The 17,212-nt window shown below is 35.3% G+C and overlaps 1 protein-coding gene across 3 annotated transcripts in view; it reads left to right on the top strand.

The window, feature by feature from the left end:
- The window catches only part of LOC150085048 (E3 ubiquitin-protein ligase rnf8-A-like), a 68,649-nt gene that overhangs the window by 38,002 nt on the left and 13,435 nt on the right, over positions 1-17,212 (top strand). The window contains exon 8 of one of the 3 annotated variants that reach the window (XM_090375732.1): positions 9,506-9,760. The exons of 1 other annotated variant lie outside the window; for it this stretch is intronic. In XM_090375732.1, coding sequence (XP_090231858.1) covers positions 9,506-9,760 — 255 coding nt within the window. Of the gene's footprint in view, positions 1-9,505; positions 9,761-17,212 lie in introns of those variants that run through there. One more of the 3 variants, XM_090375733.1, reaches the window with a different exon arrangement.

The raw sequence follows: 17,212 nt of genomic DNA, 5'->3' as shown, positions 1-17,212 counted from the left end.
TTGAGCAGGAGTCCCTCATGGATTCTCTGCTAAGGACTTGTTATATGTAATTTTCATTAATTATTATTACTAATGGAATTACTAGTTTCATGTCAAAGTTATTTTAAATAATATATAATTAAATAATATTTTTATAACAATCATTACTAGGATATATATGTTGCCACAACATTATTCTGAAGATTTATATAACTGATCTGAAACTTTAATGCTAGTAAATTTGTAAGGTTCTGCGTATGAGTCACTGTAACCCCATGTTAAAGATAATTTCTCTATACCATTAACAAAATGGTATAGAGAAATTTTTCCATTAGAGATAAGAAGGCAGTTATCCTACTGTATAGACAAGTGGTCATACTGATCTTTTTGAATATTGTATAAATAAGTGTGGAAATCTCATTTCAGTAAAGATATCAGCTTGCTTAAAAGGGTTAAAATGCATGCAACAAGACTGGTTTTAGATGCAGAGAGATATTCTTACAGGAAGGGACTTCAGTTGTGTGTAAGCCAGTGGTCTCAAACTCAAATTGCATGTGGGCCAAATGCACGATCTGAAAGCAGCTGACGGGCGGAATTTTTTTAAAAAAAATGAGAGTGAAAATATATATATATATATATATATATATATATATATATATTGCACCGTACTTACCCCTAATGTATGGATACCACCGCTTTATAATCTGGTGTTACGCGAGACGTGCGCGCGCGTGTGTGGTGTGTTGCGTATAAGTTTATAATCAGTTTGGAAATTTTACTTTTAAAATTTAATTTGCCTCGAACATGGTTTAATTGAAAATTTATTTCAATAATGTTCAATTGTATTTTCTACAATGTTTTTCTCTATACTTACTTTTTATTTCTCAAACTTATATTTTTCTCCTTCTCTCCCTGGCTAAAATTATGAGACTCTTTCTTTCAGTTAAATTTTCTTTTCTGTTTTCTTTAGATGCCCAATCACTTACTAAATATTTATCAAAACATACATTAACAATAATAATAATAATGCAAAGGAAAAAATTCAAATTTATATTTATTTTCTATCTGAAATCTAAAGGTTGGTATCTGCAAGAAATTTCTGTTGGTTACACTTTGTAATTCAAACATATTGACAGCTAAATATAAAATTTTCAGACTGACATTTATTTCAAATAATTCTAATATTCTAATTAACCACTAAATAACTTACTTTTAACTTAAACTAAAAATAAACAAATTATGAAAACTTTCCAAGTGGGACAAAACTTGAGAATAAATAATGACAACCTATTCTCTTTCTTTTATTTATTAAATTTTTCTTCGACACATACAGAAAAAATACACGTTTGTATGTAAATAATTATAAACTACTTTATTTCTTACTACAACTTGACACTTGATGGCGTTTCGATTCTGATAAAGTTTGTAGCCTTGGAGAAAAATTACTAGAAACTATCTTCATCATGGATTGTAGATGCTCATCGGTCAATCGGGTTCTTTTCTTAGACTTATTAATTTTCAACTGTGAAGAAAACTGTTCACATATAAATGTACTCCCAAACAAAGCAATTATTCTTATTTCAAAAATTCGTAACTGAGGGTATTTATCTTTTGACAAGTACGAATAAAAGTTAATCAAATCTGTATCTTCAAATCTTTGAATAAGATTTATATCACACTGTAAATTAATTAGCTCCATTTGTAGATTTTCTGGTGCGTTATTCACGTTTGTTTTTAGTGGTAATGAAAATAATGTAAAATTGGACTCCAAATCATTAAAATCTTTAAATCTTTCTTCAAATTCTTGTTGTAATAATGCTATTTTTCTTGCATATTCTTGAGAGTTTTCATTTGAAATAAAATAAATAAATCAATAAATTTTCTGTTTATACTCCGGGACGACCAAACGGTCAGAGGAATTCACAAGACAGACAGAATACAAGAAACAGCACCGTATTCAGTAGTCACGGGCTTGAACCCTGGTCATTTAAGGCACGTGTACTTATGCACCCGCGCGCCTGACCACTAGGCTACAGCGGCCTATCAGGCCAATAGGGCAGGATTTAAGATGTAGGAAATGTACGAAATTTTTTGATTCCAGTTGTGTTTCCCATAATTGCAATTTAACTTTAAAAGCTTTAATACAAGCATTCATGTCAGTGATAAGTTTATTCTTTTCTTGCAGCTCTTTATTGAGAATATTTAAATGGCCGGTTAATTCAACAAGAAATGCTAAATCTGTTATCCATGTATCATTATGTAGCTCGTCGATGGTTTTATTTTTTTGAGTCATGAAAATTTTGATTTCATTTATTAAATCAAAAAACCGTTTTAATACAGCTCCTCGACTTAACCACCTCACCTCGTTATAATAAATCATTTCTCCGTACTCACTTTCAATTTCTTCAAGCAATGCAACAAATTCTCGATGATTCAGAGCTCGTCCACGGATAAAGTTTACTGTTTTAGTTACTGTTTCCATAACATTATCCATCTGCAAACTTTTGGCACAAAGTGCTTCTTGATGAATAATGCAATGTATAGTGCAAAAATTATTCTGAAATTTTTCTTCTTTCACTATATTTCTTAATTTTACCGCTACTCCACTTTTTTTACCAACCATAGCAGCTGCACATTCACTTGCAAATCAAACCATTTTATCCCAACTTAATTTATATTTATCTATTAGTTTCTATTTTAGAAAAAATATCCTGTGCACCAGTTTTTCCTTTCATAGGAATTATTTCCAATAATTCCTCAATTAATTCAAATTCATCAGTAACACCTCGTACGAAAACGGCAAGTTGTGCTATATCTGTGATGTCAGTACTCTCATCAGCTGCTATTGAGAATGCTGCAAAATCTATACTTTCTTTCTTTTAACTAACATCGTAAATCACTAGTGATTTCGTTAATACGTTCCTCTACCGTGTTGGCTGACAAACTAATATTTTTAAATAATTGTTGTTTGTCAGGACAAAGAAGTTCATCAGACTTAATCAAACAATCTTTAAGGAATTCGCCATCAGTAAATGGTTTTGATCGTTTTGCAACGATGTGCGCAAGAGCAAAACTTGCGTGAACTGTTGCTTCACTGGATTTATTTGCTTCAGTAAAAAAATTTTGTTTTCGTTGTAAGCCAGATTTCAGAAACTGTAACTTTTCTTCCCTCAGTTTGCCTTCCAAAAGTTCAAATTTTTCTTTATGATGATGTAAGATCTTACAAGTTAATTTAAATAAAGATATTGGGTTTGTTTTTTGCAAAGTAAGATTTAAATTAGAAAAACGTTAGATATAGTGATGGTGTAAGATGAAAAATGTTACAAATTTAATAAAATAAAGATATTGGGTTTTTTGAAAGGTAAGATTAAATCAGAAGAAAGTTAGATTTAGTGATGGGATGGGTTAAGTGTGAGAATAAATAGTAGCAAAGGGGTAAACTATCAACTCCCATAATACACGGGAGCAAACAGGGACAGCAGGACCAGGTAATGGGGGCCATTTGTGAATAGGCGTGAATAGGGTTGCTCGAGAATGAACAATAGGATGGGAGATGGGATTAGACGAAGCGCCTCCTTTGATCTGTAACGCCCTCAGACCTAAACAGGAAGTGGGTGCACGTCCAGTGTTCGGTTCCAAATTAAGACCAGCGATAGGCTGACTGAGATGTGAATTTTCTGATGCTTTAGAAGGCAAGGTGCGAAATGAAAATAAGTGTTTGTGGAGGTGGCCGGTGGACATCAAAGGGCCATACTGCCTGGGAAGAAAAAATAAGAATGTTCGAAAAGGAGGTTGGTTTGAGCGGTAAGGAGACAGCTTGGGAGAAAGGTATTAGCGAATGAAATGGAACATAAATTTAAATAGTAAGGGGAGGATTGGTTGGGTCCCTAACAGAGGCGTGCCAGTCTTGAGGGGCGGTATAGAGTTCAGGGAACAAAGAGAGAGAGCACGGAAAAATTAAAAAGAAAAAAGGATGAAGGAGTTTTGAAAGGTTTTAAGAGAAGTATAGTGAGGAGGTGGTCAACGAGAAATAATGTCAAAGTAAGGTTATCGGAACGTCTGGGAGTTTGCAAAAATTAGTAAAGTGAGAGAAGATTCTCACAGATGACCAAGTCCACCGATGAAGGCTTTGATACCCAGGAAAGGTCTTGGAAGGCAAATAGCAGGCCCGGAACAGAACATAGCAGGCCCGGAATAGAAGCGGCAGCCCTGGAACAGAAGGAGTGGATCCAACAGGCTGAGTAGCAGTCCTAAAGGCCAGACGATATTTCCCCGGAAGCCGTGAGATGTTGCTCTAGATGGCAGAGGATAGCAGCCCTGAATAAGGAAAGACGACGGCCCTAATGGAGACGTCCCACCAGTCACTAGAAGTAAGTGCCTAGATAGCATAAGTTCTCCTTAACTAATTTAAAGGACTATGGAAAAAAAGATAAGAGAATTATTAGGAGAGGTCATATGGGAAATATATAATAAGGTATATGCATGAAAATGTAGATGAGTAGAATAATGTTGTAGGAATATGGTAAAGAATGGAGAATATATAGATATGGTGAATTTACTTTTGAATAAATGGATGTAAAGTAAAAATTTTGGACGGGGTAATTAAAGGGGATAATAGAGATGAATGCTATCATATATGATGATCCAGGTGTAATGTGGTGACCAAGTCAGAAGTTTTTTTGTCTAGTGCTGGTATAAACCAGATAAATAAGATAAATGCTAGTTTAAAAGATGGTTTCGATTGTATCAAGGTAAATCTAGCTAGAGAAGGTTTGTCATTAGTATCGCTAAATAAGAAAGAAGTATTGTATAAAAAGAAGATTTGAATGTGGAAACTGAGTTTGATCCATTACAGAAAATTTTGATTTACTTAGAGAAGTTAGTATAAATTAAATTCATGAAAGTGTTAATAGCCTTGTGGTAAAGAGAAAGGTGATGTGCATGAATGTAAATTAACATGACCAATTAATCCATACTATGTACCATATAGATTGTGCTATCAAGTTGTAATATGTACTTAAATATTGATCATTTTCCTTTCTGTAAATATGTGTAATAAACAATTTGTATATAGCCTTAAATGAAGTTGTGTTTAGTCATTTCGAACACCCAGCCAAATCCAAAGGAGGAATATACTCAATATAGAAACTCCCTAGAGCCTGATTTCTTCTGTGAGGTACACAAGTCAGGTACGAAAGTGGGGGATAGGAAAGGTGAATAAAATAAAGGTATAAATAAAAGATAGTATAAAGATATAAGGTAATCCCTCCCCCCCACAATTCGTTTCGTAATGGTGACGTAAATTGTATTCTTTTGGAACATATTCCCTTATTACAAATAAAACATGCAATTTTATTGCGCACAACACCACAAAAGTACATAATTTCCCATTTATCTTGAAAAACACGTCCTTCTTCGTCCACTTTTCTTTTACCCTTTGTTAAAGACACGGCTTGCAGTTTAATCTCTTAATTAAAATCACTATTATAATTTTATTTACAACTTTAATTTAACAAGATGAATTTTCGTATGAAAACAACACTCAAAAGTTATGCACAATTCTAAACGATAGGTATTGATATAATCTAGAATCTACATTACATTATATCAATACCTATCGTTTATCGTTAGATCTACATTGTAAACAGGTTTTATAAGCCGTACGTTAGTTTGTCTCCATTTATATAGCAGTACGAACTGCGCAGCTGTGCATCCAGCTGACCAACTAGTGACTGACTCAAGGAAAATATATATCAGAAGTACCAACTCAATAGAAAAAATCGGAAACACCAGAATACTGGAGCGCCATCAACTGTCGGCTGGCAAACTAAATTTACTGATTGTACCGACGTGGGAAGTTCTCCCACCTTACCCCAGTCACGTGGCTTGGCATACAAGCATACAGTGACGAAGACAAAGCCCCAACCTATTCATTCTATCTCTTTTTCCTTCAATAGCAGTCGCGCAGATAAGCTCAGTCCATATCTCTATGTCTCTAAAACTATAAGCACCGTATTTACAACAAATACATAATTGAAATATATTCGCGGGCCGTGTAAAATTGCATCCGGGGGCCGGATGCGGGCCGCCAGTTTGAGACCACTGGTGTAAGCTGTCAGGTTTGAAAACTAGGCATATGAGTGGGGGATATGATTCAAGTGTTTAAGGGTTCAGCAAATTACTGGTATGGGTATTTTCTCATTCTGACGATGCAAACATGGGGGGGGGCAGAGATATAAATAAAAGAAAAATAATTATATATTGGATGTAGGAAAATCAGCATTTACTTGAAGAGTAATCATCTATTGGCACAAGGTATTATTTAGCCTGTAGAGTCAGAGAGCTTACATAGATATAAAGAGGGTTTAGATAAATATATGGAAGGGGAGTAGATAAAATATAAACTCACAGAGGCAGATTTTTTTTTTTTTTATTTGTATTTTTGAGGGCAGATGCCACTTAAATTTTTCTTTCATGTATCACCCTAACATTAATGCCAGTAGTATAATTCAATATCAATAAAATAATACTAATACATTCTAATACTAACAATATATTATGTAATACTAACAATATATTATGTAATATTAACAACATATTATGTAATACTAATACATTCTAATACTAACAATATATTATGTAATACTAATATATTCTAATAACAATAATGTAACTAATAAATGCCAATACCCAGTAATTAGAATGTTTGAAAATTTTAATAAATTTTTGTATATTAAATATTTAAATATGTATGTAAATTTGTTTTGTAACTTTAAGGCATTGCTTTTTTATCAATAAGTACTGTAGCATACACTAATGTTAAGGAAATTCTGTGTCAAGCTGTATGTAAACTTTCTGAGACAGTATAGCTTTCATGACCACATCTATACATCTGTGTTTTTCAAAGTAGGCTCTGGAGTGTACAGCCACTCCTCGACTTACGAAAGGGTTGCATTCTGCGGAACTCTACGTAAATCGGAATTTCCCTAAATGCTTATGCCGCACTCGCAAATATGATTGAATTTGATTGAAGCAAAAAAGAAATGTTCGACGAACATGTAAATAGAATTATTTATTAAATTTTTTTTATCTCATGCGCAGGAAAAATTACAAAAGTGTACAAAATTTCAAAATTATAAAATTACAAAAAGAGAGTAGACAGGCATAATGTCAGCAAGTTTTACATTTCGAGCATTGTTGCCAGAATCAACGTTCCAGCTGATAAGCACACTGCTGCGGAAGTTGAGGGCTGTGGAGATTTAGAATGGGTTTTTCCCAACACATCACAAAATTTCTCTGCAGCTGCAGAATCGGCACTGGCGACTTCACTGCATACGTTAATGTTTTGGGAAACAGCACGATTCTTGAATCAATTAAACCACCTGTTATTTGCCATGAACTTGGCTTGGGGTTTGCCATATTTATTCTTAATATCTTCATAAATACTTCTTGATTTTGCTTGAATGTCCATTGGACTTGGGGCATTTGCTTCTGAATCTGATTTTCCATCCATATTAATAGCTTTTCCATCTTTGATATATAGCACCTGAATGCTGTTTTGTGATCACTGTTGATCTTAAATGTGTTGATCCTTTAACATGTTCTTTTATACATGCACTGTCCCTTAAAATAGTATTCACTGTTGAAGCAGCGAGACCTAATTCCGTGCAATAGATGACGAACTTTGTCCTGCTTTGTACTTCTTAATTAATCATTTTCATTTCTAAATCAATTTTGTTTTGTTTTCTAGCACTGCCAGCACGTCACTTTCTGTTGGTCCTTTTCCGTTCAACATTGTAATAAGTAAATAGGAATGAAGAGAAGATTCTGAAAATTTATGTTTTTTATATGATTGAAGATTTCAGTGAAGGGGAACTTATTTCAGCATAATACCGTAACGTAAAAACCCACAGAATTCCAGTTATCAGTATTATTGTAAATGCAGTAAGATCCAGTTTACTGCCCATTTATAATAGATTGCGCTAACAGAAAAGCCCAATAAACTGGAAAGTGCAAATTGTTTTTGTTTTATGGTAGTGACCTCCAGAAATGTGTTTTAGAAAAATATCACAAAGGTGTTCAAAATTGATTCTTATAATGGAACATATGATAATGATGAAAGTGTGGTCCTATTTCCATTATAAAAATGACCTTTTTGAGAGATAAATAGCTTAGTTATATAGCGAAGATTTCAACTTCCGAGGTCTTGGAACAAATTACCAAAAATAAACAATGTGTTATTGGGTTCACATTATGAAATTTTCACGATACCTCCATTTATTCCTACAGGATGCAAAATATGTTTCCATGATTTTTTTAAGTTTGCATTGGCTGGCAAAAACTTATGTAAAGTCGAATTTCCGTAAGTCGAGTATTATGTAAGCCGGGGAGTGACTGCATAGATAGGTTTTGAAGGTTGCTGCAAACAGTACCGCTCTTATCGTATCAATTATATTGAAGTTTTTTCATTATGTGCTGTCATCTCTTATCTGTGTTTCAAACTAATTATAGACAGTTTTTAATAGATGTCTGTATGAAAACAGCTTTTGAAAATTGGAGGAGTTTGCACCTGTTAGACTCAGTTGTCTGATCTGGACTTAAGATAGGCCAAAATTGAACAATTTCTCTGGAATTCCAATCCAGAAGATATCCATTTGATAAAATCAAATAAAAGTGACACAAATGGTTGTAGAAAATATTATTGCATCAAAACAAAAAAAAAAAAGTAATGACGAGTTTTATTTAATATTTATTAATGTTTTTAATTCTGATTTGATTTTTGATAATAATTCATTGGACAATAAAGTCCAAAAAAAAAAAAACAAAAAAAAACAAACAACAAATGAATATTTTAAAGTATTTATTTAGAAATTTCAAAATTCCATGAAAAACTCACTCCATAGAGCCTACTGCCATCAGAAGTTCACTGCTGTGCACCCATTCATGTTTGGCAAGGTCACTCTTGAAAGAGTTAAATAAGATGGCACTTATTTAAAAGAAAATATTTCTATACTTCTGCAGTTGCGATTCCTGTAAAGATATCTTTAATTTTTCTTATCTTAATCAGTTATTGTCTGATACAAATATCAGAGATTTTGTACATCAGAATCGTTCACTTTGAAATAAAATATGGGGATTAGAACTTAATGAACAGCTGGTTGTTCTGATATAAATTATCAATAACTTAATGAATAGTTATGGGCTAATACAAATATCAGAGATTTTATGCATTAGAATGAATCACTTTGAAATAGAATATAGAGATTAGAACTTAACAAATAGCTGTTGTAATTATAAGAAAATTTTTCATTTGCAATATAACTGATATTATATTTACTGTATAAAATTTTGAAATAATCAATATAAATAACATCAAGATGTAAGTTATAGTAAATCATTAACATATGGTTATCTTAGCAAAATAAATATTAAAAAGAAGTTATTTTACTGAAAAGTAAAAAAATAAAAATAAAATAAGTAAAAGTAAAAAGTATTAGTTTCTTAAATTAGAAATATTTTATTTTAGTGCCAAAGGCTAAAACTGCCCGGAAGTCAGCAAAGCGTGGCAGGCGTAATGCTAGCAGACGTACACGTTCTGATCGAGATAATGTCACTGCAAGGGCCCCAGTTGTACAAGTTACATTAAGCAGTTCAGATTCAGCATCAGATGTAGATTATGATATGGATATTTATAGTGACGATGACGACGACGATGATGATTCATATACAGAAGGATTACCACATGCATATTATGGGGGATATGGCTGGTGTTTTAATTGTGGTAAGTTTATTTTTAGAAATATTTAAGACAAATCTTGTTTCTGCAGTATGTGTAGTTGTAATACTAAAATTGATATTAAATAAATATTTGGGCTATTTTATATGATTATATATTGCAACGAAACTAGATTTATGGAGGTTTTTTGGTATAGTTACTTTTTGTCACAGAATTTGAGATAAAATAGTGCCATAAGATAGGGAATATGCTGAAAAAAAGTAGCTTGCTATGTATTTTATTGGAATATGGTAGAGATATTCCAAGCACACATGATCTGACGATTTTTTAGACAAATATAGGGCCATGCTGAAGAAATGCTGCAAGTTAGGTCACAATGTCTGTATCTGCAATTCCGCCCAGACATGATAGGAGGGATTATATGCTGAAAGCCTTCTGGATTAACTCAAAACTTGAACTCTACAAGACTTTTGGGGGGGAAATTTTTATCAGCTTGGCCCGCATAGAGACTGGATACATTTAAACAAAGGTGGTGCAAGGGTTTTTGCCAGTATCATTGAGGATACCTTAAAGGTTCAGGGGGAACTGCTAGTTTGGGGGAGCAAGGGTAATATAGATAAGCATTTATCTGATAATATTGGTCAAAGTAATGCTTACACCTACCTCAAGAGGTCTTGTTTGTTACCACAACAAGAACATATTAGCAAGATATTCTGAGGGCAGAAACGTTTCAAATAAGTGGGTATCTAATGCTGGGGAAGTGAGTTTAAATAACTTTAAGGGGTGTGTTAGGGTAGTTAACTATACAAGAACACTAAATCTTAATTGTTTATACAGTAATATCAGAAGTGTCATCATTAAAATGAGTGAATTTGAACTGCTGATTAGGACAAGTAACGCTGACATAATAGGCTTGCGGAAACATGGTGGAACATGGAGATAGGGGATGATGAGTTTCAGTACGGTATGTACAATGTATTTAGGAAGGATAGGGCAGATAGAAGGGATGATGGGGTCTGTATAGTCCAACTATCTCAAACTAGAATCTGTATAGTTTGAGATAGTTGGAGGTAAAGGTGTGCTGGGAGTGGTCTATGGGCCAGGTGATTGTTAAGATTATGATGAGAGCTACAACATGCAAATGGAATGGGCAAGTAAGCATGAATGCCATGTTATGGGCGATTTTAATTTGCTTCTGATTGGTTGGAACAGGTGGGAGAGACACTCCACATGGGGAACAAAATATTTAAATCAACTAGATGATTTTTTTTTTGTGCCAGGGGAAGATACTGAGGTAAAGATTATTCTAGACCTCATCATCACCCGTGAACCAAATGACATGGTAGGGCTGACAGTGCAGGAACCATGGCAGGAAGTGATCATGGAGTTCTATGGTGGACGATGTAGAGAGAAGTAGCAGTAGTTAAAGGCAAAGGAATAGGTTATAATTTCAGAAAAGGAAATTATGATGCCTTAAGGTGCTACATGGCCTCTATTAACTGGATAGATATTGAACAGAGAGCAAATACAATTGAATTGTGGTATACCTTTAAAATATTAATCACAGAATCCTTGAATGTGTATATGCCATTAAAAAAATACTTCATGAGGAGTATTCCAATGTTGGATGAATAATGAAGTTGCCAGATTACGCAAGTAGAAAAAGATGGCATGGAGAAGTTACAGAGCAATAAAAAAGTGCTCAAGCCTATAACATCTACAAATTGATCTGTAACAGTGCCACAGGAAAGGTTAGGCTGGCAAAGGCAGATTATGAGAAATTTTTGGCAAAAAGAGCAATGAGTGGGGATAAGGAATTCTTCACATGTACAAATGCAAAGAAGAGAAGGGCGAACCAGATCGGACCCTTATGTACTGGATGTGGATTAGTATTAGATACCCCAGCTGATGTTGCAGATGAACTCAACAGTTACTTTGCATCTATATTTACAGAAGAAAAACCCTTTATGTGAAAGAGAAATTATGGGAGTGAAGTTGTAAAATATGTAATTAATGATTGATTATTTAATGAAAAAACTTTCGAGCCTACAGGCCAGTAAGGCTCCTGGGGTTGATGGATTGTACCCTACAATCTTAAGAGAGGCGGCAAGTGAGTACATTGAACCATTGAGGCTGTTTATGAGAGCATTACTGGACTTGGGAGTGATTCCGTTGGATTGGAATCCCCTCCAGTACATAAGGGCGGTTCTAAGAGTGAAGTGGGAAATTACCGATCTGTCAGTCATTAGTAGGAAAAATGGAGGCAATGATCAAGGGTGGGGTTCAGGATCTTTTAGTACAAATGTAATTCTGAAGGATATACAGCATGGTTTTCTAAAGGGAAAAATCACGTTTAACAAATCTGGTTAGCTATTTTGACTCGTGAGCTGGATTTAGGGAATAATCTCAACATTGTTTATTTGGATTTCAGAAAAGCATTTTACGCAGTCCCATGTGAGTGGTACTTTATAAGCTGGAACAGGTTGGAATCACAGGGAAAATCCTTAGATGGACAGCAGGATGGTTTCAGGGCAGGAGGCATAGAGTTGGGATAAATGGTTATTCCTCAGATTGGGTTGATGTAAGAAGTGGGGTTGCCCAAGGATCAGTATTAGGACCATATTTTTTGATTTTCATAAATGATATTGATGAAGAGGTAGGGGACTTGATGTCTAAATTTGCAGATGTTGTGAAGATTGGTAGAGTAGTTAATGATCATTACCAAGCAGAGCTTCTTCAGAGTGACCTAGATAGACTTCAGCGATGGTCAGAAAAAATGGCAGCTATGCTTTTATCCAGCAAAGTGTAAGGTATTACACCTGGGGAACAGTAATCCCAGAATAACTTATGCTTAGTGAGTTGAACTAAAGCTAGTAGTGGAGGAAAGGGACTTGGGTGTTAAGATACGGTCAGACATAAAGTTCTCTGACTATTGTAGACAGGTTGCAAGGAAGGCCCATGGTGTCCTATCGATGTGTGGGGGGGGGGTATTTATGAAAATGTTATTTTATATATTTGGTTATATTTCCCCTTTTAACAACTCCCCTTTATAATAACTCCCCACTTGCGCAATCTGACTATTTTACTTCACAGAAAATTTCCAAGTTCTAGGGGAAAATCTCCTTGATGAGTTTAATTCCCTTTGGATAGGCTTTTTCTCAGAATAACAAAGAGACACACAAATGTTGTATAATAAAAATACAGTTTATTGGACACTTTTACATAGATACATCAAACAAAAGAAATTTATTAAACTCATGACCAAATAGATTTAATTTCATCTTCTTATAACAGAATGTAAATGAGCAAAGTAATTTGCCTATTGAGCAAACTCAAGGAGGGCTATTTCCTTTACATAAATCATAAACAACTATCTCCTCTTTTAAACTAACAAAATGTTTCTACTTCCTTACTCCTGAGTTCAATTAACTTTCAAAAGAATCTATTAACATTCTCCTTTCATTACAAAACAATTCCTACTCCAAATTGATAAAGCTCCGATACTCTTAATTTCAGTATAAATCATTACTCTGGTTTCTAACAGATTATAGCCTACAACCTTCTCTAATCTAGGTAATCAATACTATCAAATTTCTACAATTAACTACTTGCACATTCGGGGGTTACTGACATCCGTCTATCCCCTTTCAAAATTCATACTTAGTCATTCACTTATTTAACCAAATATTAACAAGTATCAATCACTTCAAAAATTTTATATCTATTCCCTTCCAAAATTTATCTATATATATTGACTTGCCCTGGGTAATGTCCTTCAGTTCATAACATTCACTAACTTATTCATTATAATATAGTACTACTTATACATATGTGTTCAATCAAAAGTTCTGATAAATTGGTTATCAAGTGTCTATAATCGATGTGATGGTGAGAGTACTTAAACAAACTAATCACTTACTGACATAACTTGGCAGACTTCACGGTACATCCTTCTCTAAACGAGTAGGGGATCCTTTCTATCTGGGTCGCATCTCACAATCACTGGGGGCGTTCGACATAAGATGCTGGATTCCTTCCTGGGTACCTTTGTATTTCTTTATGGACGCATTAATTTCATCTGATCAGAATGGCTGTACTCTTTTTGTCCGGCTTCGGATTTCATCAGCTCCAGCGTACTTGCTCTCAGAATATCAGGCAATCTCGTTCCTTCATAATGGAGTTGACTCCTTCTCATCTGCTTTAAGGATCTTGAAAAATTTTCCCTCTTTTCTATGGCACGTGTTCGTCTCTCACTTCGAAACTCAGTCTACTTTGACTGACTGTCTGACCGACTTCGGCGCTCCAACTTCATCTTCCCACTTACTCGACTGCTTCTCTCACTACTTATTAGATCACTGACTTAACTGTTCACTTAAAGCTTATCTACCCCTCATACTGACTACACATTAAACTTAGCCACTTTTCTCCACCGGCTACTCTATCTAAAAAAAACTCATTCCTTTCTTTTCTTCTCCAACTCTCATCTTACTGCCCCACTCACTGACACTGAACCCCTCTCATCTTACTGCCCAACTCACTGACACTGACCCACTCTCCTCTTACTGCCCAACTCACTGACACTCACCCACTCTCATCTTGCTGCCCAACTCACTGACACTGACCCACTCTCTTCTTCCTCTCCTCCGCACTTCTCCTCCCACTCACCCGACCAAAAACAATCTCTTACTCCTGAATTTTCCACGCCTCCCCACAGTGGGTTTCTTCCAATCACCTCTTTCCTATATTCATTTTTATCCTTTCATTTGTTGGCAGGTCAGCCAGCCTAGTGGCACGTGATTCACAATACCCCTCTCCTTTTTTTATTTCCTACCTGTTAACATCCGTTGAGCTCTTTCATGTAGGCCGAATGCATCAAAACACCTCCTCCTGTGTCATCACAGCTTGTCTCTATAGCACTTCAGAAAAACCACAAATTGTGACACTAGCTACTATAGCATCTATTTTTAGAAACTAGTGTGCGTTTTGCCGTATGCGTTTCCGGTGCGTGACCCCTCATAAAACTTAAGTTGTTTTTGCAGCGCCGGACCCCCTGCTGGGTTTGTCATAGTATTCTCCGTCAGTTTTCTGTTTTGACGGATGCAAAGCTAATTTTCCTGTTTTTCGTTCTTCCTACCTTTTAAGTTTTACAATCCTTACTGGATAATTCTTGTTTATTGAACTGACGCTATTAACATTTCTCCCAACGGCAAGAATCCAAAAAGGAAAACTAACTTCAGAAGTCAAAAAAAATATTTTATTTTTGTAAGATTTTCAGATCTTACAATTGCCGCTCCTCCCCCAAAAAAAATTATACCTGTGTAGAATTTTTTTTTCTCATTTTTTTTTTTTTTTTCTATACTCCTTCACCTTCCCTGGAATTTAACCGCCTACATCTATTTACATCTCTCTAATATACAACCACTTATTTTATACTACCTTCTGATGCCAAATATTTACAATTATATACAAGTACATTAATTAAATGTATATTTTGGGCTTTCCTAAAACTATTCCCATCCCATGTACTCATCAATTAATCCTCCCACTAAATATAATTGCTGGAGTCTGTTTGATTCTTTCAGTTTAATTGCCCTTTCTGCACTGTGATTCGCAAGTCCTTCTTTCCACTGTCCTGCTACTCCCGTTTGAGGTTTCCTATTTTTATTTTCTAGTCTCCCTTCCCTTTGAGATATTATTTGCCCTGAATTTTGCCTAACCTTCTCTGTTAATTCTACTAATTCCACATTCACTATTTTGTTTTCTGCTTGTTGCCTTGTTTCGTCATTTTCTCTAATTCTTCTCTTTCTCCTTAATCTTCTTAATTCTTCCTGCGCAATCAGAACTTTATCAACATCTTTTTTTCTTTGCGGTAACTTTTGACTCGTTCTTTGCACTTGCCTCTCATTGCCTTTCCTTATGTTTCCTTTCGCTTCCACCACTGCAGTCGGTGTCTTACATTTATCATCATTTTCTCTCATCTGATAACCAACTTTGATCCTATGGGATCTACTTTCGTTTTCGCTTGGCCCGGATTTCAGGTTTTTTGGTCGCCATGGATAGAACCGACCCCTCTTCAGTTTCCATTCATTTCTTGGGTCATCAGCTTTATATTCATCTCTGTGATGTACTCTTCTTGCTGGGCAAAATCTAGCTATATGCCCATATCTGTTACACCTATAACACTTGACTAGACTTGGATGATTCCATTTATGTCCTAGGGTGGCCACAACTATAGGTTCTCTATTTATAAACTTACTTCTATGTGTGTGTGGTTTCCTCCTTGTGCTGCCTGATTTATTGCTCCTTTTTTCACATGAATTATTTTTCCAGCATTTAAGGTGCAGAGCATTCATGCTTATTTGCTGCCTTTGATTTGTGCCCCTGTCGTGACAGTATTCATTTCTGCTCTCGTGATGCCTATTTCTGTACCAGCACTCCCTACCGTATTCCTGCCAATGGCTCCCCTTTCTATAATTAGTGCGCGCTTCCTCCCTTACCTGTTCTGAGTTTTTTGGCCTACTCGATCGATAGTCTCTATTTCGATCCCAATAATCTCCCCAGTTATTTTTATAACCCCGTTTTTCTCTCCTCCCCTCGAATCCTTCTGCTAGTTCGCCTCCCTTGCAGTCACGGGTCCAGTGATCTGTCCTTTGGCATCTATAGCACCACCTACGAATTCTACCCTTGCCACCCTCTCCAGTTTTCCATCCTTCTCTTCCATCTCCGTTTTCCTCTAAGTAATTGTGCCTTCCCCAGGTCCTCGTATTCTCGCCTAACTGTTCCTTGTTCCCTTCCTTTATTTGTTTCTTGGTATTAAATTCTTCTAATAACTTGTTTAATTTGGCTTCCACCCCTGCGATCTGTTTCTCTAAACCATCTAATTTCTTATCCCTACTGTTTTCGGGTTTTGTTTCCCCTTCGGATACTAATATGTTAACATCCTTTCTAGTGTTCCCCCTACCGTGAAAATCTAGTTTCTCCTCTTCGACGGCTAGTTCTGCCGCTTCTGCTAAGGATTTTGGCTTACTCCTTAGTATCTCTCGCCTATATCTTTCTCTAATTCCCGATAAAAACTGGTCCATTAGAATTTTATCGAAGGCTCCATTTTCATTTTCGGAAACTTCGGTGTTTAGTTTAATTGTTCTAAACTTCTTATAGTATTCTTCCACGGTTTCGCGACTGGTTTGTGTTATGTTGCTTAGCCTATTGATTCCTTCCAGGAAGGTAATTTTCTCAGAGAATAGCTTTCTTAATATTTTCTCGAATTGTTCGAGAGTTTCAACTTCTGTGGACTGCGTAGTTTCTAAATATTTTCTCTGTGCTGCGCCTTCTAATTTAAACTCGGCCATAGTGACTACCTCTAATTCTGTTAGCCCTTCCTTTTCTTTTATCATTATCAGTTTACGCAGGAAATAGTCTACACTTTCCGATGGTTCGCCCCTAAAAACTTTTAAGAACTTACTTAATCTAAGGGATCCATTATTGTTACTCACTATG

The sequence above is a fragment of the Mastigoproctus giganteus genome, chromosome 6 (genome assembly GCF_048544385.1).
Source record: "Mastigoproctus giganteus isolate SK-2022 chromosome 6, ASM4854438v1, whole genome shotgun sequence".
In the NCBI taxonomy this organism is placed as follows: Eukaryota; Metazoa; Arthropoda; class Arachnida; order Uropygi; family Thelyphonidae; genus Mastigoproctus; species Mastigoproctus giganteus.
Note: the sequence above shows the minus strand (reverse complement) of the source record. Positions and strands in the feature narration are given on the sequence as shown.